This window comes from Chiroxiphia lanceolata, chromosome Z (assembly GCF_009829145.1).
Source record: "Chiroxiphia lanceolata isolate bChiLan1 chromosome Z, bChiLan1.pri, whole genome shotgun sequence".
Taxonomy (NCBI): Eukaryota; Metazoa; Chordata; class Aves; order Passeriformes; family Pipridae; genus Chiroxiphia; species Chiroxiphia lanceolata.
This window is the reverse complement of record NC_045671.1, coordinates 38671971-38698249: the sequence shown is the minus strand read 5'-3', so window position 1 is coordinate 38698249 and position 26279 is coordinate 38671971. Positions and strand designations below refer to the sequence as shown.

The window sequence follows — 26279 nt, the reverse complement described above, 5'->3', positions numbered from 1 at the left end:
AGGCAGCATGTATATTTATATTATTGTATTTCATCAATGCAACAAAACTCTTAATCTGTGGTGATAACTGCTTCCATAAGTAAGAGAATTTAAAATTTATTTTTGGTAGATAATAATTTACATTCAAAGCCTAAGAAACCATTAATGATGCTTAAATTTCTGAAGTGGAACAGAGGGCAGAATGGTCCCCTCTTGTCTCTTTCAGGTTACTATGGCCTGTAGTTCAATATTAGCAGAATGTCACTGTAGAATAACAGTGAACTGATTGCAATGTGTTTCTGCCAGGATCAAGCTTTATCTAAAACAGAGTAATGGATCCTAACAGAAGGCAGCAAAATTAATCCCTTAGCTAAGTTTAAGGCTCACCTGCAAATTAACACCTGCCCTCAGGCTCCAAAAATTACTTTTTGTTTTAAAAGAATAAAGAGGGAACAGCATGAAAGATCTCAAATTTCAAAGCTGTAACCAAGAAGAATCTTTGTTTCAGTGAGAAAGAAAAAAAGGACCAATTTTTGCTTGGTCATCAAAACAAAAATAATTTGTATAACCCTATCCAGAATGGTTTTTTTTCCTCAAATTCAATTTTGCTTAATTTTATCTATCTGAAGGCTTAGTTTGTAAAAAAAAATGAATACTAAGTAAAGCATCTTTTAATATGCTTGCTATATTAAAATTATTTAATTTTCTCAGAATACATATCAAGGTATTTTATACAGTTTTACACTGTATTACATAAAAGAAACAATAAAATATCTTCTTTCTTAAGTTGGGCCCTCAGAAATGGGGCAGGTCTTTTTATTTCATTCAATGACATTTGACTCTGAAACACAATGTGTGCTGAAAATCAGACAAAATTTAAGAAAGAGAATGCCAAAGTTTTGTCTGTTGTTAAGATCCTGTATGGTTTTTAGAATTAAAATTTCATTCTCTTGACAATGAGATTAAGATCGTGCTGTAGTTATGTAGTTTTAAGACTTAGCAGGTAACAGAAGTGTTTATACACTGCAGATTTCCTGGAATAAACCTGAAGACCGTAAAGTGCCTTATTTCCAGGGATCAAAGGTATGTGCCCTAAAGGTCTATTTATGGATGTTTTCTCTTTCCCATTTCAAAACACAAAGAAAGGAGAGGAAACAACTACAAAAGAGGCATTTGAGAAACAAAGAGATGTGACAGATAACAGCAGGAAAGGAAATAGATATCTGTCTATCCCTGTGTTTTATTCATTAATATTTATATTGGATAACAGTAGGCAAAACTCATGTAAATTGAGGTAGACAGAAGATCCGAGAGGTAAAGTTTTGTTGGAAATTTGTAATCATGTACTGAAAATTGCTCTCTAGAAATAAAAATTATTTATTACAATAAATAACTGAAAGAATTTAAAGGTGAAGGAAGCAGGTTTAAGAAAAATTACCTCAGTGTGATCACTTAAAATTACGAGAGAAAATAATTTTTTATCAGAAACAGCAGAAAAAAAGAAAACATAAACTTTGGCTAATATAACAAAATACCTTGAAAAATGGCACTTGTCTTCAGTTACATAAATTCTCAAGACATTTTAAAATATATTCAATAAAATTATGAGTGGTATGACAGAGGAAAGCTATCTGAGAATAAAATCATTCATCTGAGGCACAACTGAAGCCAACTTCACAAATAACAGAAAAATCCAGGCTATGATCCAACACCATGAATTAGGAGTTTACCATTCTGAGTGATCCCTACCATTCCAAGAAAGGGATTTGAAAACATATGTTTTGGGATATAAAATTTATTCCATTCAACAATACTGGGGAAAAAATAAATTAAACTCTTTTATTTTCTGAATACACATTTTCTTTGTTAAAACTTTTATTAAAAAAACACAACAAGCTATTTTTATTCACTGGGGGGAAAATGTTGCACTTACTTGATCATATGTGGCACTGTGACTTTAGAGTTTTCTTCAAACACTATTGTCATTAACCCATTGCATCTTATATTATCAATGCACTGTGAAAATAAGCATTAAGAACTGTTAAAATGAAAATACAGGGTAAGGAGACTTATTTCCACACTTTTTATATCCCTCTAAGCACAGCTTTTACAGGGTATATGCTGACTGGGACAAGGTATTTTCACAAATGAAAGGCAGTGATTCAAGAATTACAGTGGACATGCTTTTTCAGCCTCTGCCTCTCGAAGTATTCAGCTCAGAATCCTTTTTTTCCCACATGATTAAGCACTTTGAGTTGGAAGTGATATTTCCTTTGAAGCTCCTTTGAAAGGGAGCAAAATTCATTACCTCTAGTGTTTCCTGAACGAGTGTAAGCTTAAAAAATCAAGACCACAAGTCAAAATACTTTGCACAGCAATGGGTACACTAATACCTTACCCTTTACTCTGTGCAAAAGACCAGAGGGAAACACAAACAGCGTCTAGAAACACACTTGCAAATACAAATTGAAGTGATGCTTATTGTGAAACAGAAGTGTGAAGGTGCTGTCCAAGCCATTCCCTGCAAATTCTTGTATGTATGTTTTGGGCAAGTAATTAGGAGGTGGTGTTCTTTCACATAGTTCAGATGTGTCCAGAGAAGGAAACGGAGCTGTATCTCCACAGCTATAAATTTAAACCACAATCTATGTAGCTATATGTGGTTTTATTTATATATAAATTCAAGGTTTTAAGGTTATTTGAAAAGTCCAGCTGTAACAACTGACCATATGATTTGATCAAACTGTTGCCTAAAAGCAGCCACAAAAATACATCTAATAAAATACGTAATTTCCTCATTTTAATTTTAAATATTTCAAAGGAACCCTTTAGCACCAATATGAAATCAGATGACTTTTTAAATTTATTATAATTTAGGTTAAGAATGGACTTATTCCTGGCTGTCCCATGTTTCAGGCCAATTCTTAAACAGTCTTTCTTCCCCAGAAAATAATTCCAATAACTGTACATGTCAATGGAACACCATAATTCACTGAAAATCTATTTTGTCAAAAATTCTCCAACCAGGTATGTCTGTAAGACAGAGAGCTGTAGCTCATAATGTATATTGAGATTTTTATTTTCATACTTTTGTTCTTTCAAAAATGTTATTCCAGCAGAGAGTAACTCAGAATACTTATTTTTAAGCAATTTCTACTCATTATGACAATGATTCATGTGGAGATGTTGCCAGCAATGACAGCAGCTTAAGAAATGCAACACATTCCACACTGATATTTCTCTAATCAATTATTACTCTTTAAATTAATAGAGGATAGGATTTGAATTCAGGACTATGACAGATCTATGTACTTGTTGATCATATGCACACACACACAAAAAAATAGCCTTAATTTAGATCTGCTCAGATGAAAGTTCAGATAGTGCATTCAACTTCTTTCCCCAAATAGACTCAGATAAAATTTTGCCATTAGTTTTTAACTAAACCTACAAAAAAATTATTCCTGACATTAAAATATTTTGAAAAACCTTTTTTCTTCATTTACAATATGGACAGTTCCTGCAAACTGTCAGAATGCTCAGCAATATTTATAATGGTTTGCTACTATTCTTTTTGGTGGAAAACAGAGTTTATCTCATTTTCTCACTACATTATTGATGTGATATGGCATAATTTTCACTCTCAAGACTCTCAGGTGTTTTTTGATTTGTATGAAAGTCATGAACAAACCAGTACTATCCTTCTTCTTAAATCAGAATACATATCTGGATGGGCTCTTCCTAGACATAAAAATGATTACCATTAGTATTATGTTTGTACATGGGCAATTTTGTAATTTATATCCCATCTCTGTCATTGAGAAACACATTTCACTGGTGACTCAAATGCAAAGACAGAATTTTGAGGAAAACAGGCAGCACTAAGGGGTTTTTATACAGAACACAGCAAATCAGCCCCCAAGAAATCAGCATCCCTGTCTCGGAATGGTTGTCAGAAATACAGAATAAACTAAGATCTCAGTGCACACATGACAAAGAATGCATTAAACTACCTGACTGATATCACTTGTCCACGCAGCTTTCTCCTGTCGTGATGGGGCTAAAAGGACAACAGTAAAAGGAGGAGCATCCGTAGGTTCAACTATAAGTTTGAAATCAAGGTGCCCAAACACCTGTCCAGAACCTTTTGCTTTACAGCCAGAGGAGGAAAAAAAAAATCAAACTGTGAAACTTCAAAGTACAAGACAAATAAAAAAATGGTTTCATTTAAAACAAAAGTTGCTTTAAAACATCACCCAGACAAAGAGCAAGTCCAATTGGGGATCCAAAAACTCATTTTGTTTTTCACATACAAAAATAGTGGAGTTGCTACACATTGTTTCTAAAGATACCAAATAAGGCTAAATTACTTCTAACACTTCTATGCTGATATACCCTCAGCATACTAGAAATATCACTGAAATTAATGAAACTACTTCCACAGTTCAAGTGAAAAAGTTGAAAAACTGCAGGATGGAAACCAACATGAGTAACAATAAAATCAGCTTGAGCCTGTGTTTTGTTATTCCATTTGAACAAGCTCGCAGTTCAGACTTGTAGGGAGTCCAAGACAAAAGCTTTCCATGAATTCTGCCATTTCATTCAACCCCCCATTTATTTTAGAAATCCAATTATCTGCTGCTTGTTTTGAGGCTTTTTTTTCTTTCCAAGATCCTACGGGTGAAGCTATATACAAATGTCAGCAAATAATTTGTCACATTCCTTCAGTCCGTCCTCTTGAAAATCCGATGTGGGATGTCAACAGCATGAACAAATATAACATAACAAACCATTACCTGAGCCAGCATGTCCATTATTGAAACATTCATTGTACTGAATCAGTTTAACAGTGTATTCCTCTGGTTTCATGCAGGGAGAAAACATATCAATTTGCTCTTACGAAAAACAAAAAAAAAAAAAGGTAGCAATTTTTTGAAACTAGAAACCATAATTATCACAAACAGCTGAATTTAACTTACAATCATCATCACTGGCATCTGTCTCCTCAATCAGTGTGCACTCTATTAACGACAGAACACCTCCTGTCTATGAAAACAAAGAACAATTTTCACAAATTTCGTCATTTGTTCCCATTTGTCATGACAGTTATTTTTAAACTTTGATACAACTTACTCTAACATTTTACACTTCTTAGAGCTCTTAGGAAGATATATCAATTTCATCATGCACATTTTTTCTTCAAGACCTAAACCCAGACAGATTAAATATATATTTTTTTTAATCCAGTAGTACAACATACAACATTTCTTTCACTTTTACCACACTGTAATTCACATCATATATGGACTTGTACACAAGTTCCAAAAAAGTTAAACAGAATTTCATCTTCTCCTGAATTTAAATGAAATAGATACAAGGTTTTTTAAAGGTTCTGTTATAGTCTAATTATTTTGCAAAGTACTTCAACTATTTAAGATGTGCAAAGAGAGAAAGCCAATAAACAGTCTTAATAACCTCCCAGAATGTCAAATTAAAATTCTACTCAACATAATCCACTCTGTAAGCTGCCAGCATCTCTTTATCCACAAGCCAGCCCTATAAAAGCCTGTTTCTAAGCAAGCATAACTAGATTGTTCTTAGATGACATTTCAGTTTAAGAGAATGTGCTGTCCAGGAAAACAGAATTGACTTTTAAAACTAGTTTTATTAGAGTTCTCGAAAATGTTCTTTGGCAAGTCTGCAGGATTGTACTGGCTGATTTATGCACTGAAAACTGACTTATATTCAGTGCTACATACACTGAATTTATTCACTGATTCATATGATACAGCAATGCCTTATTCCTAACCCCCATCTTAATAGAATTAACTGGTTTTAGAAAAATCCCATAGTTAGTAATAATGGTGGCTGAATTCCATTATTTGAAATCAAAGGACAAAGCAGTTAATAACTGTTTATCACCCCACTTCTGTTTATAACCTTACAGGCAAACCTCAGTGTAAAGCCATAAAATAACATAATATTGACATTTCACCAAAATGTGGTTTTTTTGTGTAGCTTAAATCATATTGTAAAGTCCATACCTTGAGAAGATGCAGTTTTCCTCCTGAACTTCTAGTACAAATTAAAAAATGTTTTGTAAACAAGAAGCACTGCCTTTCTCCTTCTTTCTTCAAAGACAATGAGCCCAGGCGAACTTTACTAAGCTTTCCCCTCTCAACTGAAGGGACTTGGATAAGGGAACCTGATAATAAAGATACAAAATTTACTGTATTAAAGTAATATTTAGTAGACAGTGTTTAAGTTAATGCATTCAATATTATTATGTTAATAAATGCAACTCTTCATTCTAGTATCAATGTATATCAGTCTGTCTCTGAAGCACAAGTCAATCATCTCTTTTTTGCAAAAGTTCCCTTTGGTTTTTATCATAAATAGATTCAAACAACTATGACTAATACTTATGTGCATGGCAGGATTAGATCTTGGGCTAATTATGCAATTAAACACACTAATAGCTCATTGATCAGAAAATGTAGCTGAGCAGCAAAAAGCACTTTTGACAGCTACTAGACTTGCAAAAGACAAGTTACTTACAAGTCAAAGAGAGAGAGAATGGAAAGAATATGTTTTGAAGGAAAGGAGTTTGTTGTATGTGTGTGAGGCTGTATGCAAGAGAGATGGAAATGAAGCACATTTCTTCTGCTTATCTTGTGCTGCATAATTTTCAGTGCTCCACAGCTCGTCTAAAATGTGTTATCACATTTCTGGACTAAATTGAACCTTCTTATGTAAGTCTGAATCTGTGCTCCAGACTGGGGACAGCTCTGCTCCTCTGCTGTTTCATACCTCAGTCTCTGACCAGCTTTTCCAGATTGATACCACCATGTGTATCACCTCCAAATTTGGAACTGGAGTTAAATTTGGTAGTGCAGTACAACTCCTCTACATATCAAAGGGAGAGATTTCTATCATACAACTTGCTGTGAGCAGACAGGGCAGCCAAGAGACCTCCTAATATCATTCCCACACATCTATCCTCACTATCACCCTTACACTGCATCTTATTCCAACACTAGCCAGCTAATAGAGCTAAACCAGCAGGAAACTAATGCTACAAAGAGGTAGCTGACTTAGCTCCCTGGCAGGAGCAAGGTCAAAAGGGCACCAAAGAACTCATGGGACAAAGGGAGGTCTTTGACCTGCCTCTTCTGGAGGCAAGAAGACATGTGTCAAAGCTCAAACTTGACACAATGCCAGCCTGAAAGAACCATCCATGAAATATTAGATTAGTAATTCTTTACACTGTCAAAAGAATTATCCTGCTCAAAGTTCTTACACTAACAAACAGAGAAATTGAGGTAACTGATAAAGCTGCTACTTATCTATATTTTTCTACACCTATCTCCCTTTATATATTTCATTAGCCTTAAGTTATTGATATATAAACTTCTACTGACACAGGAAAACACACAGTAGTAAATCTGCCACAGAACAGCATTCTCTGACAGCCATTTCACACTTAAACTGAACATGTACAACATGATTCGTGTCACTGCAACAAAACAGTGGAGTAAAGTTGTGCTAGAACTGTGCAAAGGAATTTGGAACGTTTTAAGTTCACTTAAATTCTCACCAAACTCCATAAATACTTGCATTTGTTGTGCATTTCCCCTGGACAAAACATCCTACCTGCCTCAGCTGTGAGAGAGAGAAAGGAGATAATTTCCATGTGTGGGAATTAATGGTGACTTTGCAGCATTACATCGAAGTTAGAGAAGCCCTGCCTCTCTTGCCATCGGGTAGATGGAACAGACCAAGTAGGTGACGGGGAAAACAGAAACAGGTCCCTGGTCAGAGATGTAAAAGAATCCCCTCCCGACCCCCATCACCTCCCCAGGTGGCCTTAAAGAACAGGTATGAGGCCCTGGACCTAGAAAGTCTGGCAGATGACACTCAAAGATCTGTCTGGAGGGTCTCCCGGTTGCACCCCATCTACTAGATGGATCACAACCACAGCTATTAAGAAAAAAAAGTACTTGCAGTTGGTGATTCCCTTCTCAGGGGAACTGAGGGCCCTGTATGCCGAGCAGACCCATCCCACAGGGAAGTCTGCTGCCTTCCTGTAGCCAGGGTGACGGATATTAGCAAGAGACCTTCCGAGCTAATTCAGCCCTCTGATTATTACCCACTGTTGGTAGCGCAGGTTGGCAGTGATGAGATCAATAAAAGAGGTACCAGGGCAATTAAAAAAGACTTTAAGGCTTTGAGTCAATTTATTGATGGGACAGGAGCACAGGTGGTGTTTGCTTCAATTCCTGCAGTAGCAGGGATGAACGAGGAGTAGGAAAACCCATCTTATCAATAGGTGGCTAAAGGATTGGTGCCACGAGCAGAATTCTGGGTTTTTTGATCATAGGGCAAAATTTATGCTACCAAGCCTGCTAGAGCCAGGTGGGCTTCATCTATCTAGCAAGGACAAAAAAGTCATAGCGTATAAGTTGGCAGGGCTGATCAGGACGGTTTTAAACTAGGTTTGAAGGGGGAAGAGACTGAAACCAGGCTCTCCACAGATGAGCCTAAGGGTGAAAGCCAGAGTTAGAAGTGAAATCAGCAGCCCAGCTGAAGTGCATGTGCACCAATGCACACAGCATTGGTAACGAACAAGAGGAGCTGGAAGCCATCGTGCAGCAGGAAAGCTGTGCTGTAGTCGCCATCACGGAAACGTGGTGGGATGACTCACCTGACTGGAGTGCTGCCCTGGATGGCTACAAGCTCTGCAGAAGGGATAGACAAGGTAGGAGAGGTGGAGGGGTGGCTCTGTATGTTAGAGAGTCTCTTGACTCTGTAGAACTTGAAGTCAGTAACAACAAGGTTGAGTGCCTGTGGATCAGAATCAGGGGGAAGGCCAACAAGGCTGACATCCTGGTGGGAGTCTGTTATAGACCACACAACCAGCTATTCTACAAGCAGCTGGCAGAGGTTTCAAAATCACCAGCCCTTGTCCTTGTGGGTGACTTTAACCTGTCGGATGTCTGCTGGAAACTCAACACAGCAGAGAAGAGGCAGTCTAGGAGATTCCTAGAGTGTATAGAGGATAATTTCCTGCTCTAGCTGGTAAATTAACCTACCAGGGGGCGGTAGACCTGCTGTTCACAAACAGAGAGGGGCTGGTGGGAGATATGGTGGTTGGACACCATCTGGGGTACAGTGACCATGAAATGATAGAGATTTTAATACTCGATGAAGTAAGGATAGGCGTCAACAAAGCCTCTACCCTGAACTTCTCGAGGGCAGACTTTAGCCTATTCAGGAGGCTGGTTCAGAGAGTACCTTGGGAAACAGCCCTTAAAAACAAAGGGGTTCAGGAAGAATAGACATACTTAAAGAAAGAAATCTTGAAGGCGGAGGAGCAGGCTATCCCAATGTGTCGAAAGGTGAGCCAGTGGGGAAGACGACCTGCCTGGCTGAACAGGGAGATTATGCAGGAAACTTGGGAAAAAACAGAGTCTACTGCCTTTGGAAAAAAGGGCTGGCTACTCATAAAGCATTTAGGAATGTAGTTAGGTCATGTAGAAAGAAAATTAGAGAGGTGAAAGCACAATTTGAACCTTATCTGGCCACTTCTGTTAAAAAGTGGTTTTGTGAATACATCAATAGCAAAAGGAGGGGCAAAGAAAACCTCTGTTCTTTGTTGGACATGGAGGAGAACATAGTTACCGAAGACAAGGATAAGGCTGAGGTACTTAACACTTTCTTTGCCTCAGTTTTCAACAAGAAGACAGGTTGTCCTCAGGACAAGTGGCTTCCTGGGCCGGTAGACAGAGACAGATCAGCCCTCCTGTTATCCAGGAGGAAGAAGTTAGTGATCTGCTAAGACACTTGAATCCTCATAAGTCTATGGGACCAGAGGGGATCCATCCTAGGGTGATGAGGGAGCTGGTGGAAGAGCTCGCCAAGCCACTCTCCATCATTTATCACCAGTCTTGGCTCACTGGGAAGGTCCCAGATGATTGGAAGCTGGCTAACGTGATGCCCATCCACAAGAAGGGCCTGAAGGACGATGCAGGAAACAACAGGACTGGCAGCCTGACCTCAGTGCCTGGCAAGGTTATGGAGCAGATCATCCTGAGTGTGATCATACAGCACCTACAGGATGGACAAGGGATCAGACCCAGCCAGGATGGGTTTAGGATGGGCAGGTCCTGTCTGACCAACCTGATCTCCTTTTATGATCAGGTGACCCACCTGGTGGATGTTTCTACCTGGACTTCAGCAAAGCCTTTGACACCGTCTCCCATGGCATACTCCTGAAAAAGCTGCAGCCCAAGGCTTGGACAGGGGCACTCTGTGCTGGGTTAGGAACTGGCTGGAGGGCCAGGGCAAGAGAGTGCTGGTGAACGGGGCTGCATCCGGTTGGCAGCCGGTCACTAGTGGTGTCCCCCAGTGTTGGGCCCAGTTCTGTTTAATATCTTTACTGATGAACTGGACGAGAGGGGGGGCATGTGGATCTGCTGGAAGGCAGGAGGGCTCTGCAGAGGGACCTGGACAAACTGGAGAGATGGTCTGATTCCAATGGTATGCTGTTTAACAAGACCAAGTGCTGGGTCCTGCACTTTGGCCACAACAACCCCCTGCAGTGCTACAGGCTGGGCACAGAGTGGCTGGAGAGCAGCCAGGCAGAAAGAGACCTGGGTGTTTGGATTGACAAAAAGCCGAACATGAGCCAGCAGTGTGCCCAGGTGGCCAAGAAGGCCAATGGCATCCTGGCCTGGATCAGGAACAGTGTTGGTCAACAGGACCAGGGAAGTGATTCTTCCCCTGTACTCAGCACTGCTGAGGCCACACCTGGAGTACTGTGTCCAGTTCTGGGCCCCTCAGTTCAGGAAGGATATTGAGGTGCTGGAGCAGGTCCAGAGAAGAGCAACGAGGCTGGTGAAGGGACTGGAGCACAAGTCCTATGAGGAGAGGCTGAGGGAGCTGGGGTTGTTCAGCCTGGAGAAGAGGAGGCTCAGGGGAGACCTCATCACTCTCTACAACTTCCTGAAAGGAGGTTGTAGCCAGGTGGGGGTTGGTCTCTTCTCCCAGGCAACCAGCAGTAGGAGAAGAGGGCACAGTCTTAAACTGTGCCAGGAGAAGTTTAGGTTGGACAGCAGAAAAAAATTCTTTACATAGAGACAGTGATTGGCCATTGGAATGGGCTGCCCAGGGAGGTGGTGGAGTCACTGTCCCTGGAGGTGTTTAAGAAGAGACTGGATGTGGCAATCAGTGCCATAGTCTAATTGGTAGGGTGGTAGTGGGTCATGGGTTGGACTTGATGATCCTGGAGGTCTTTTCCAACCTGGCTGAATCTGTGATTCTCATTTGGTCCCTTAGATCCAAAGGGACATTGCAAGGCCAACAAATGTGTTTAAAACTTCAAAATTGCTCAAACAATTCCCAGTAAAAAACTCTCTGTGTCATCTTCCTCCTAAAATTCTATCTATACCTTTAGGGTAGAAATATTCAACCTGTACATTCAATTTCTTCTTTGCTTATTAGAAAGGGGAAGGGGGAAGGGGGAGGGGGGGTCCAGGGGAAGGGTGTGGGGAAGAGAGGGGAGGGGCATCGAGCGGGCCATGGGGGGCTTCTGATTGACGGGGGGGGGGGGAAGCGGGGCACTCCTGTATGAAGTGTCACAGGTGTGCAGTGCACCTGCAGATACCTGGTAACACAGTGGAGGAAGGACATGGTCAGGGAGAATAGTGGGGTTCCTTCAGAGTGATGGGGGTCCCAGCCAAGCTGGGAACTTGAAAAGCACCTCAGCCTTGGATGGGTACCAGGGCCAGAACACTTGGTCAGTTTGTTTGTCTGTTTGTTTTTGGCTCATCTGCTGCTACTGCCCAGGTTCAGCATGTTCCGGATAAGTTTGCTTTGCTCTGTTACGTCCTGTAAAGGGTGGGCAGGACAAAGGGCTGTTCCTGGATATCTCCTTATGACTGTATATAAATAGGTGATAGTAAAGCAGGAAATTAAAGACTTGCCCAAACCATTCTAACAGGAACGTAGCCTGTGTGTCCCTGTGTGGTTATGGGCTATGCTGGTGATGGTACATGCCTTCGGTAGGGTCGCCCATGCCAGACAGGTCAAAACAGCAGGGTCGGATACAATAAATCTATGGGCAGGATGAGCTCGTTAGCCTCCTGGCAGTCATCCTAGGAGAAGGACAACTCTAATTTCAAACCCGGGCAGATGGAGCTCGCTTAGCCCTGTAAGGCCATCCATCTAAGAGAAGGTCACTCTAATCAAACCTACGTCCTGAGGATCTCGCTGCCACCGTCCAAGCTCGCTCGGCCCTGGCAGATGAACCTCAGGATTAAAGGGTGGGTTCAGTTCCGCACATACTGCATCTCACCTAAAAAATCCATTGCGCAGGCTTGAAGGCTTTACCCACATGCAAAAAGTCCTGTAGCGACGGACGAGAGTTGAAACGGCAGGTGAAAGGTGCACTGGGAGCCGCAGACCCAACCCTGCATGCAGGCGGTTCAGGATATTGGTCATTTGAGACTGACCGGAGATGACAGTCTCTTGGGGCAGCACCCTGAACGACCAAGCAGCCTTTTCAAGGACAGCACTGCTTGCTCCACTCGGAGAGGGGCCTAGAAAAGGTGGCCTAAACAAAGGTCATCTCCACTTTCACCCGGCTGGTTAACCGCAGACCAACAGGCATCTTCTTCCAATGCGGTTGCACAAAGAGCAAAAGACAAAGGCATGCACCTGCCTCCAAAGGTGTACCTAAATTAACTATAGCATGTTGGAACATCAGAACCATGCTTGATTCTGTGGATAGTGGACGTCCTGAGCGGCGTTCTGCCCTAATTGCCCATGAACTGGCTCGTCTCAACATTGACATTGCTGCCCTCAGTCAAGTTCGCCTTCACGAGGAAGGAAGCCTCAGAGAACATGGTGCTGGTTACACACTCTTTTGGTCAGGTAAGCCCAGAACCGAAAAACATCTCTCAGGTGTCGGCTTCATGATCAAAAACTCTATTCTTCCCAAACTCAAAAATCTGCCAACAGGTCACTCTGACCGCATTATCTCCCTACGCCCTCCACTCCACAACAACCAACACGTCGTCCTCTTTAGTATATATGCCCCAACTCTCCAAGCTGACCCTGCCGAAAAGGACAAATTTTATGCTGACCTGCGCCACCTTACCCAAAAGGTGCCCGCAGATGATAAGATCATTATCCTTGGTGATTTCAACGCCAGAGTAGGTAAGAATTTTGATGCCTGGAAAGGAATATTAGGCAAGCATGGTGTTGGAAACTGCAACGATAATGGTCGACTCCTGCTAGAATTCTGTGCAGAGCAACAGCTCACCATCACTAATACTATCTTTCAGCAGAAAGATAGTCTGAAGACAACCTGGATGCACCCCAGATCTAAGCATTGGCACCTCATTGATTATATCCTGGTGCGACAGAGTGATGTTCACGATGTCCTCCATACCCGCGTGATGCCCAGTGCAGAATGCCAAACAGACCATCGGCTTGTGCGCTGCAAACTCAGCTTCAATCTTAAATTCAAACCTAAAATGGGCAACATCCCAAGGAGAAGACTCCAAGTTAACAATCTCCAATCAGCCACAGTAAGAAAGAGATTCCAGGCAAACCTTCAAACTAGGCTTGAAAACTGTTCCACAGATTCTGCAGATTCCTCTCCTGAAACAACCTGGCAGCATATTAAAACCAGCATCCTGCAGTCCTCTGAAGAATCCTTAGGGTTCTCCCTCAAGAAAAACAAGGACTGGTTTGACGAAAACAATCAAGAAATCCAGGAGTTGTTGAGGAAGAAGAGAACCGCCCACCAAGCACACCTTGCACTGCCATCTTGTCACGCAAGAAAAATGGCCTTTCGTCTCGCATGCAGCAAGCTCCAACAGAAACTCCGTGACATCCAGAACAAGTGGTGGATCGATCTAGCTGAAAAAACTCAATTATGCACAGATATGGGTGATCACAAAGGTTTCTATGAAGCCTTGAAGACAGCATACGGGCCTACATACCAGGTACAAAGCCCTCTACTCAGTGCTGATGGCCAAACGCTTCTAACAGATAAAACCTCCATTCTGAATCGATGGTCTGAACACTTTCAGACTCTTTTCAGTACCAACCATGTGGTCCAAGACTCAGCAATTCAGTCCATCACACAACAACCAGTAAAGTATGAATTGGATACTGCCCCCACTTTAGGAGAAACCCTCAAGGCCATACAGCAGGTAAAAATTGGCAAGGCAGCGGGGGTTGATGGAATTCCACCCGAAGTCTGGAAACATGGGGGCCTTGCACTACACACCAAATTTCACGAGTTTGTGGTGCGCTGTTGGGAGCTCGGTGAACTCCCATCAGACCTTCGAGATGCTGTCATCATCACTTTGTATAAGAAGAAAGGTACTAAATCAGATTGCTCAAACTACCGTGGTATTACTCTGCTCTCCATTGCTGGCAAAATCCTGGCAAGAATACTCTTGAACAGACTAATACCCACTATAGCAGAAGGGATCCTACCTGAAAGTCAGTGTGGTTTCAGAGCCAACAGAAGCACCACAGACATGGTATTTGTTCTCAGACAACTGCAAGAGAAGTGTAGGGAACAGAACAAAGGTCTTTATGTAACCTTTGTTGACCTTACCAAGGCTTTTGATACTGTGAGCAGAAAAGGTCTCTGGCAGATTTTGGAATGTTTAGGTTGTCCCCCCAAGTTCCTTAAAATGATCATCTCACTTCATGAGGATCAGCACGGCCAAGTCAGGTATGGCAACACGCTTTCTGAGCCCTTTTTAATTAAGAATGGTGTGAAACAAGGCTGCGTTCTCGCTCCTACCTTATTCACAATCTTTTTTAGCATGATGCTCCAAAGGGCCACAGCAGACCTCGATGATCAGGACAGTATCTACATTCGATACCGTACTGATGGAAGCCTGTTCAATCTAAGGTGTCTGAAGGCCCACACCAAGACCCCTTAAAGAAGACAGAAGTTCTCCATCAACCTGCACCTCAGGAAGTCTTCCATCATCCCCATATCACCATTGGCGAATCAGAGCTCAAATCAGTTCAGCAGTTTAATTACCTAGGTAGCCTCATCTCCTCGGATGGTAAGATTGACGGGGAGATAGACAACAGGTTGGCAAAGGCATACAGTGCTTTCGGAAAACTCCACAAAAGAGTATGGCGTAATAAACACTTGAAGAAAAGCACCGAGATCAGTGTTTACAGAGCCATAGTGCTGTCTACTCTCTTGTATGGTTCCGAATCATGGGTCATCTACCGCCACCACCTGCGTCTCCTAGAACGCTTCCATCAGCGCTGCCTCCGTACAATCTTAAACATCCCCTGGTCAGATTATGTGACCAATACATCTGCTCTTGAGCATTCAGCAGTCACAAGTGTAGAGGCCATGCTGATGAGAACACAGCTGCGATGGGCAGGGCACGTCTCAAGGATGAAGGACCACCACCTCCCTAAGATCTTGCTCTATGGTGAACTTGCCACTGGCTGCCGCAAGAGAGGAGCCCCGAAGAAAAGATTCAAGGACTCCCTGAAACAACATCTCAGCCTTGGCCATATTGATCACCATAACTGGTCTACTCTGGCCTCAAATCGGGAGGCCTGGAGACACACCATCTATAACGCTGCGGATGCCTTTGAGAACACACGCAGGATCACTCTCGAGGAGAAAAGGCAACGCAGGAAGAACCGTGTCTTGCGGAATACACCATCTAAGGAGTCTTTCTGTTGTGCCTTTTGCAATCGGATATGTCTGTCACGTATTGGCCTCATAAGTCACCAACGTGCCTGTAACAAATGTGGATAAAGCCTTCCCAAATCTTCGTTCGCGAAGCCCAGCCATGATGATCTATAAATATTACATGCTTACAGACTTAACTTCACAGGTAACTTTTATTTACTTTTAGTTTCATTAGAATGCTTCCAGGAGTAACATATTTTGCTCTGCTATAATGCACTGAAGGTTAAATGCTGTTCTTAGACAGAGGTGAAATATTATTTTTTAATAAGGCAAAACAAAATAAACTTTTTAAAAGTAGGAAAGAGAGACTGCATTTTCTCTATTTTATATTTACAGAGAGAAACACATCTCCTATACATACTGCAGGGCTGACATCAAGGAAGGACCTTGCGCATTCCCATCAGGCTTTTGTGATTAACGAAACTGGGCATTGGCTCACTGGGCATTCTACAGATTTCCTCTTAAGGAAAAAAATGGTCACAATTGGCCAATGTACAGTTGCAATGAACAAGTGAAGCTAATTTTAGGACATTCATTAACAGTATAGTTTGGACAACAGTGTAATCTTTTATTCAGCTACAGGCCTAAGCACTTCCAGTACTTCTGTGCTGCCAGAGTAGTCACACTGTCAGGCTTTGTCCAATTCGAGGAATAGAAAAAATTTTAGCTACATTCAGGCTGCTGATTTAGCAACGCAGTTTGGTTTTCTCCATTTTGGAGTTTGGGGGGTTTGCTACTTCTTTTGTTGCTTGTTTTTACCATTCAGGTGGTCAAACACTGGGAGAGGTTGTTCATTCAGAGAGGCTGTGGAGTCTACATCCATGGAAACAACCAAATCCTGACTGGACATGGCACAGAGCAACCTGCTCCAGCTGATGCTGCTTTGAGCAACTGAGACTAGAAGGGATCTTAAAGAAAATTTTCCTTAATTGTTTGTGTGCCTGACAATAAAAACTGCATCAAAGTAAGTGATAGGGAAAATCAGACTCCAAGAAACTTGAAGGAGAATCCATAGCCTACACTGCAAAGCACTGCCAGAGATAGTTCCTATAGTCTCAACTTGTAAAACTCAACAGAATCGGTCCCTTCTTAAAGAAGTAAAATATATGACATAGGCAAAGCTGTAATTAACATCCATAGAAAAAGCCTAAACAAAGGTAAAGGAACCTCTCTCGTTTTTTAAGCTGAAAAAGAGGTTTCCTGAACCCATCTACACTGATCAATACAACGAACAGAAGGCTAATGGAAATTAGAGGAGATGGACATCTCTGCCAAGGTGACCCTACTGCCATGGGCTCTATTCAGATTTCTGCACTTACACAGAATCACAGGCAGTGGGTGTTCTACAAGATAAACTGATGCAGTCTTCTGTAACATACACTCTTGTCCACTGTCCTTTGACTGTATGCCTAGAAATAAATTTGAATTTACTTTACTGAAACTGTGGGTTTGGCCTGGGTCTAACGCTCCAACAGTAACCCTGTTCAGACTTACTCTCACAGAAAAAACTCTAAGTTTTATTGATGATACAGTGGGTACACAGACAAAATACTATCAGTCTTAAGAAGGAAAATCTAATAAACATATAAATATAAAATACTGTAATAATCTTGGAAAAAACCCTAAAATTTAATTAAATGGCATGGTACAAGTCAATCTAGGGTAATCACAGCCCTATAATTTTTTGGCTGTGGATGCAACAACTTGATACTTTCCTCAAAGCCATATTCATAACTCTTGAAATACCTCACAGGTAACAAATGCACATATTTAATGAAGAAACAGGTAAATTAATAGTGACTGTTGTGAGAACAATATTGGGAGTTATTAGAGAAAGTTTCGTAGTGTGGCCACATAACTACAGAAACAGTACAAGATGCATCACCAACTGTGATACCATTAAATACCAAATGTTCTGCTGAGGTTATCTGGAAAAGGTTTAATGCAGGGATGCACCTAAATTATATTCCTAATCTTTCCTGACTATACTTAATGCTTTTCAGAACTAAGGAACAAAAAACAGTTGAAATTGTATGCTACAGATCTGTAGTTACTGTGTACAAATCCACCAAATTGTTTTAAGAGATCCAGAAGTAAATTATTGTATAAATGGAAGAAAAATAAGCAGTAAAGTAAACCCCACCAAATAGGAACTGTAACCAGTTTGCAGTTCCTGGTAAAAAGTGACACTTACTTTAAATGGAAAAGTTATTTTATCACAGTTTTGTGCAACTTTACAACAAATCCCACCTCTGCAATAACTAGTTTTGGTAGATAGGGTTTTCAAAAGTTCCATCAATAGACAGAAAGGAAAACAGTGTTTCCCTCCATCCGTTTGACAACCACAGTCTAGGCAGAATGTACAACAGTGTTCCATGGGGGCTTTACTACTCATGTGTTGCTGTTTTCCAAGGTTTCTGAAGAAAATAGCACAGAATTGTCCAACTACAGCCCCAAATTACCTGACTTCAGGTCATTTTGTGGCCTACCCTACATGGACCATGAGCAGGTTTAGGATGCTGGCTGTGCCCAGTGTGGTGACGTGGTTCATGATGGCAACATAAACCCTGCTGGCTTTAACACCGTTTTTCTATGATAATATAGAGAGATTTAAAGAAGAATGCCTTACCTTGGCGTATAAAAGTTTGGCTGGTGTCCAGTAGTATGTCACAGCCTTCTACTATGGTTCTCTCTATGGCCAGATTCTTCCGGATATTCTCCGTGTCACTCACTTCATCATGCATCACCCTGTTGGACACAACACAAAAGGCATGATACATAATTTTTTCCTGAACTGGGCTGGACTGCACTGTTTGGAAGCTAATCCTCCCTCAGAACTACACTGATGAGATGGAAATGAGTCACAAAATTTCATATTTATGGTCTATACAGTTTATGAGCCGAGAAGGATCAATCAGCCTTCAATTCTGAATGTTCAGTGATGAATTAGTCAGATCAGCAATGAACTCTGACTTATGAGATGAAGCCAACCCAAAGCTGACTTGCGCGTATCTTTTACAACTAAATATTCTCCAAGCACATATTTGGTGAATAATCCAGACAAACAAGATTTATATCTCAGAGTTCACTCAGGGTTTCTTTGTTCACAGCAAAAAAACTTTGTTTCCCAGGGATGAGAACCACATTTCCCACCAGGCTGATGAGAGGAACATCTGAGAACAGTCTGCGGGGTTCAGGAAAGAGCTTCATTTTGCAGGGAGCATCAGTTCTCAAAATACATCTGTAATTCCTGATTATGTGGCATTATTTGAAGCATATGTGAAAATCAGTTATTACATTAATGCACAAAAACTATAGCACAGGTTGAGAACTTGGTACTTTTCAAGACCCAGAATACTGAAAATGTCGTTTTTCTTTAAACTATGAAACAAAAAATTATTTCTCTATGTCAGGAAAACTGCTTTGTTCATAACCCAGGGGTAGGTGGTTTCTATAGTGATTCTGTTCTCCCCTAACCAAAACCTGTATATTTATGTTAGCCAAAAAAAAAAGAAAAATAGAAGAGATAAAATGTTAAATTAAGATATTTTTGTTATTTTTCATTATCTTAAGTTTTGATTTTGATCGTTTTCTTTAAAATACATATTTTTTAAGGGAACAAAACCAAATCAAAACAAAGAAAATAGGTTTTTCACTGCAAAACCTTTGATTCAAAATTATCAGACATAATGTAGAAAAATCCTACCTTGAAAGTTCTTCTAGTTTAGATTTAGCAAATTCAAGGCTTTTTCGCTCAACATGTTCATGTGGTGTGTGAGCCAGAAGTTCATGAAGTGTTATAATATATCTAGGAATCTTGAAACAAGTAAGGCATAAAATCAGTAAATGTAGACATATCTTCCCTCAATTTTAACATGATATCTGCATCTAATTTTATTGTGACATTGAAAGTGCCAACTGATCTGTCTGTATTTAGGTAAAATTCACACTGGACAAAATCCTTCATTGAAAAATATGCAGTATTTGACTATTAAAGGCTACAGGGTAGCACAAGGACCCTTCAGAGCTTTATAACCACAACATGTCTGATGGAAGTTATTTCGGAGAAGGAGACACAACATGGTGCCTAAGTGAAAAGTCATTAGCAATGACATCACCCAACACATCTGAACAGGACCCCCTCTCTCCCTCCCATGACCTTGTTTCAGCTCAACCAAAGGAAATCCCAAAAACTTTAAAAGATACCAATTCAAAGATTAGAAAAGCATTGTTGCAGGTGCTAATGACTCCTTAGGCTAATATGAATAACTGGTACTAACTTAAGAGTCACTGATGTCTCTTTTTTAAAATTTTTACCTAATTTGTTTTGCCAAAAACTGAACAAACTGAGGGGGTTCACTATTCTCCTGATGAGTAAAACACTAGGTTAAGTGAAACAGACACAAAATTATCAGACCACTGTTTCACATAAATCCTAAAACAGTTGCAAATATTAATCCAGACAGACCACAAAAAATCCCCAGAAAGATAAGTAAAGTTTTCACAACTTTTGCAATATATTTTTCATTTTCCACAGACCAAGTCACTGGAGAACAAAGTGAGGGGAAAGTTGCAAATGTATTCCTCGTAAAATGCTTGTGGCTGCTCTGATTTGCTATATGAGATGTATCATCTGTCTCTGGACTTTATCAGAAGGGATAAGTCAAGGAATTATTTCTCAGCAATTTTCTTTGTCTCACACTCCCCTCCAGCCTACATAAGATTCTGAATAAAGATAAACCAGTATATTTGGAGAAAAGACCTCTACAGGCAAAGTTTTGGTATAATAACAAAATAAATTTAAACTAATTTGCAGGAGAGTATTTTTAGTTAAGCAAGAGGAACCTTGAATCTATTATAATGTCAGTAACACCAAATGAAACAACCAAACAGTAAAACCAAAACCAGTATACACAAAAAACACACAGAGACTACCTGAAACATGGGGTAAGTAAGGAAAGTTTCCAGCATTCGCCCCTCACATGCTGGGTTGGCTTCATATTGCTTCAAGAGTTTGTCAAAATCTCTGTTTTGCTTACAGTTTGCCAGTATTTGTAGGCTATATTGATGATTCCGAACAAATTCTTGATATATGTTCAGCATTGGCAGCAGAATGTCAAATAAGTCAGCTAGAAAAAGCAGAGAAATGCCTTTTTTTCCCAACTACCCATCTCTGGAAATATATTTTTAAAGGAAGTACTACTTTCTATGGAAGTGAGTTACAATAATCAGTTCTGTGTCCAATACATTGACATTTTAGAAACATTAAATGTGGCTCTTTCACATGTCAAACCATGGCTATTCTGATTAGCTAATAGTCAGATACATCACCAAAAAATAAGGGGCCCAAGTCTAGTCAATGCTTAGGGCAGAGGAATCCTCATATACAGACCATTACTGTCCACACAGGACTCTCACTACACCAGATCCTGTGGTTTTAATTCTGCAAAAGCATTCCCTTTTAAAAAGTCTTTTTTTTTTTTTTTTTTTTTTTAAAAAGTCCTTACTGAATTTAAAAAAAATAAATACGAAATGTATACCCCTAGAGAAAATAAAGTAACTTACCTAGAATTAAAGTAGGCCAGTTAGCTATTCTTGCTTTTAAGCCTTGGTGAAATATCTCATGAAGAAACATGATTGTTTCACTGAAAAACAAGTATTTAAACAAACAAAAAGACAATTTTAGTTTTATTTTCTGATTAATAATTCACAGAGAAATATCTCTTCCTGGTTAGTAGTACATTTTACACTTTGCTAGGAAAAAAACAGAAGATAGTTATTGTTATGAAAATAAGTGCTTCCTTTTATTGCATTGTTTAAAAATTTTAGTTTAGTACTTCTAAAAAACACATAGTATTTGCTGTAGAAAGCTAACAGTGAAAAGGAAACCTGCCTCATAACTAAAGGAACATGTTCTATTTCTTAGAAGTTCGGGGTAGACCTGGTTGCAATCCCTATCCCAAATCCAGTGTGAAATGCCTGCTGGCTTATTTGTACATGCTCATTACAATAGTACTTGGATGCTTAAAGAAAGAACAATTTTTTTTTTGTAGGATATGAAAAGACAAGTGAGACGGAAGGAGAATCCCTAGGCAGGACAACAGAAAATAGAAAATTTGATACACTCATCTTCAGAGTTTTATCAGGATCATATGAGGCCACTAAATCAAAGTTTGCTCTCTTGAAAGAAAAAGAAACAGGAAAGGTGACAGAAAATTATGAGAAGTGCCCCAAGAGGCACAATTTGTCCTTTTTTTCCTCTAACAGAGGAAGACATAGAATGTTAGAAGGTAAAGAGATCTTGCTGGTTTCAAACATCATCACCAACAGCATCTTTGCCTTTTAGAGCCAGAAAACAAGGGCCAGACCTCACTAGCGTGAACCGAACCAGAATGGGAAGAAGCAGTCACAGAAACTCAAAAAAAACCGAAATAAAAACCCTCAAAAAACCCAAAGGAAAGCCCCTGTACCTGTTGAGGAAAATGCTGCTGACATCATCATGGCTGATGGGCGGCTTCTTTGAGCTTGCCGCCATCCTGAGGGGTCTCAGGAAACAGTTCACAAGCACATAAAGCTGATGCACATACTCAGATTCAGCCTCCACCATGTTGAAAACTATCTGATTCCTTTTCCTCATGCTTTCTGCATGAGGAGAACAAATGTAATCTTGAACAATAGTTTTCCATTTTCTTCTACATAACCAGCCCCGCATAAAGCTCTGAACCTTAAAATAGATCAGGCAGAACAAGAAAATGAGAGAAAAAAAAAAGTTACACTACTTATCACAACAGCTTCACTGCAGAAATAATCCTGAAAATGAAATGCCAGTGCTTAAAAATAAAAATATGTTCTTTTATTGATCTATAATTGTTCCAGAATTACATACATTTTCAATTTCTGTTTGTTAGAGGTCATATTTGTTGCCAGGAAACAGACTGTAAAGATATCACATATATATCAGGGAACCTTTTAGTTCAAGCTCAAGAGTTGTACCCTTCCCATCAGCACAACACATTTTTCAGCTCCTTTTACCTCCCCTCACATATTTCTCTCATACTCCCAAAAGTATCGTGCAATTCTTCCAGGTAACACACTTCAAGACATACATATCATTACAGACAGAATTCTGAAATAACTGTTAAACTCAGTTTGCTTTCTGTTTTGAATAGATAACCCCTACCATGTGTATTTAAAGCTAAGTATCAATACACTGCTTAGCATCCAACACACGTGCAACAAACCTATTACCCAAAAAGGCAGATTTTTGGCATTCTTAAAAAGCAACTTTATGTTATGGAAAAATCTAGCTAAGCACAATATCTGTAAGTTTCAAGCGGATTGAAGATTACAGAGGAGGTCTGCATCTGGTCACAGAAAATTTCATTGTGTCTGTGCCCTGATCTTGATGTGAAGACCATTCATCTTGAAAGAGAACTGCAAAATCTCACTGGTAGCAGTTCAAATAAACAACTTTAAAAAAAAAGGACCCAACTGTCTAAACAATCAACACAAAGAACGGAGTGAATTTCACACGGATTCAACTACAAGAGGCATTTCCAGCTTCTATTACAAAGGAAAATTCACACCAAGTTACCAGCTCAGTGCTGACCCTGGCTCAGACTGCACAATCCAGAAAAAGACAGGAACTAGGTTCACATTCCATAAAGGGAATTTTAGAGACTGAAGACGGTTAGAACAGGAGCAACACTTAGGGGGCTACAGCTGTACTTAAAAAACTGAATTCCATTAACAGTCATGCATCAGGATTTGTGAGACTCAGTGATGGGTACAGTTCTGAAGGCTGGTGATACCCAGCCTTAAGCAATATCCCCAAAAGCTGCACATGTAAATGCCATGCAGGTTGGGAACAATTGTGTCCCTCTTATTAAAAACACTGGCCATAGTACCCTGGAACAGCCACTATCCTATAGACTGGCTGACAACTACACCAAGAATGCTCTCTGCATTTTCAGTAAGTCATTCTCTTACATCATTATAAACCTTTTTATGAGAAAGGAGTATAAACCCTAAGATACAGAAATACACAACCCTTTCCACCCTTCTTTCCTTAAGCACAGAAGACTGCACATTTACCTTTTTAATTTTTTTAATATCTGGATCCTCATCTTCCTGGTTGCCTTGATAAGGTCGCATTTTTTCCTTTGTTTTATTCAGCGCTACAATCTGTTAAAAACAAATGTTCATTAAATGTTTCCCCGAGTTAATGAAACTCTTAGTTAGGGAACTGATAGAAAAATATTTTCCCCTTGCTCCAGCCTGTTAAAGCTGAAGAATGACAAGCACACATTTGGTCACAGGGACATGAACACACTTCTCTTCAAACCATCATGGATCTTGGTCCAGGTGGAAGGAGGAACAGAAGAGAGCAGGTTCTCCCCTCAAAATCCAAGTGTGTCTTTTGGGCTTTATCAGTTTAGGACTGATAAGTTCAGTGAATCAGAGAAGTTTGGAATAGTTCTTAATACTATCAAACCAAAGACCACATGTTGAGGCCCAAACTCCTCCAACCTGTAAGCAGGTAGGAAATAAGGTAATTGATGGTTCTGCAAAGCAATGTGGCATCTTAAACCCTCTGACAAAAAAAAAAGAAGTAATCCAATCAGCAAACAGTCCCTAATATTTCTAAGAAAAGTATTTATCCAAGGGCTCACAGAGGGACTGTTACATATTAACCTTACTGGGTCCTGCTGTTTCACAAAATATTACAGAAATATTGAATATTATTGCAAAGCACACACCAAAATGTTATAATTCAGTCAATGCTTGATGGGTCTGGGACACACCTCTGACTTCAGCCTCTCGATTTCCGTGTCCTGGTCCTCCAGCTGGTGCCGGAGCTGGTTGGCCGCGATCTTCTCAGTCTCCACGATCTGCATGAGGTGGATGTACTTCTGCATCAGCACCTCCCGCTCAATCAAGATGTCTGAGTAGCTAAAAGGGCACACGTCCATGTTAGCAAAAATAGCCAAGTACTGTGTTTCATCTCCCTTTATGACATGTGGACAGACAGACATCACACCAGTGATGAGAAACCTACAAAATTATGTTTGTTTGCCTGAAGATACAATGCATAGGTTGATGATAAACCATCCAAATCAAAACCACCAAATCATGCAAACTTAGAGTGTTTAATATCCTTTTTAGCCACACATGTTACCAATACCCAGTTTTCAGTATCCAGTTACTAAGAGCAAGATAATTGCACTTTTTATGAGCTTCTAATTCTCATACTAATCCAAGGAATTCTATAAATCATATTTATTTAATTTATTTATTTTATTTATTTTAAGGGGTGCTTTTTCCCATCCTTTGGGAGGACTTGGGGGACCATGTGGCACTTCATCAGAATTCTCTCCATCTGCCAGATCTCTTTATGGAAGAATTCCCATCAAAGCAGTAATTTCAGTGTGCTAAGACATGTTTTATTCTTTAGGCCATTTTAACATAAATAAATGCATTTAATCTAATCAGTAACAGGAACTATGGTATCAGTCTTCTTTTTAGCTCTTGAACTTTCTCCTGAAAAGGGACAGTATTCCTAGTGCAATCAGGTGCCACAATCATGCCAGAAGGACAGTTCCCAACTTCAGCTAAAGGGGAAACTAGTTTCTTCCTGTGCATCTTCATCAGACTGGTCTTGATGCAACGAAACAAACAGACACATCACTGCCTCCTCAGCCGGGTTTCAAGAACCTTGTTCCTCTGAGAGTTAAGTAAATCTACAAGATAAAAGATCAAACTGCACAAAGCACAGCAGAAAGGGGTCCCTAAATCTTTGACAAGGGATCCCTCACTATTTTATATCACATCTTTTTCCACTGTGGAGTTAGCACAGGATTTGACAGACGGAATTTTTGAACTGCACATCTCTCTCTTTTAGATTTCTCCCTTGTTACAGCACTCACAAAGTAATGAACATTTGCTACTAAATACTGTGAGGTTTTTAAAAATGTAATAATGTACATAGTCCACAGTTAATATTTTTTGGTATATATTTACTTGCATTTCAATCAGTATTAGTGTAGTTATACACTGGAGGGGGACAATATTAAACACAGCTATTAAATTCAACACCTAACCTGGAAAGCAAGTTTAGGTTTAAAATAATTAGAAAAAGCTCCCACAGCTATCATAAAGTAAAAGTTTTTCCTCCTTGAATAGATTATAAAAAGACTAAGTAGTCAATTCTATTGCACTTACTGTTATATTTTGACTACTGCATTAGTAAACAATACATTGGAAAAAGAAAGTTCAGGGCATCTCTTTCAACAAGTAAAACAACATATATAAATAAATCTGTCATGAAGCAATACACTTATGCCTTAACTGTGCAATACCCAGTAAAGAAGTAAGAGACTTAGTTCTTTAAAATTGTTCAATAATACTCCTTTTTGTTTTGCAAGAATTCTGGTTTGTTGGGTTTTTTTCAGAAACCATAGTACTTAATCTCTTTGCACCCTAAAGGCATTTGCACATTACAAGAAGTGTCTGAGTTAAAATCATACTTAGCAGTAGTTGTTTCACAATG

The 26279-nt window shown here is 39.9% G+C and overlaps 1 protein-coding gene across 2 annotated transcripts in view; it reads right to left on the bottom strand.

The window, feature by feature from the left end:
* The window catches only part of RASGRF2 (Ras protein specific guanine nucleotide releasing factor 2), a 122897-nt gene that overhangs the window by 51098 nt on the left and 45520 nt on the right, over positions 1-26279 (bottom strand). For both annotated transcript variants that reach the window (XM_032675762.1, XM_032675763.1), the window contains exons 3-13: positions 24535-24682; positions 23825-23914; positions 22201-22454; positions 21296-21375; positions 20666-20859; positions 19437-19546; positions 18360-18478; positions 6024-6184; positions 4959-5025; positions 3993-4129; positions 1913-1995 (exon numbers count right to left, since the gene is read on the bottom strand). In XM_032675762.1, the coding sequence (XP_032531653.1) occupies positions 1913-1995; positions 3993-4129; positions 4959-5025; positions 6024-6184; positions 18360-18478; positions 19437-19546; positions 20666-20859; positions 21296-21375; positions 22201-22454; positions 23825-23914; positions 24535-24682 (1443 nt within the window). The remainder of the gene's footprint in view (positions 1-1912; positions 1996-3992; positions 4130-4958; positions 5026-6023; positions 6185-18359; positions 18479-19436; positions 19547-20665; positions 20860-21295; positions 21376-22200; positions 22455-23824; positions 23915-24534; positions 24683-26279) is intronic.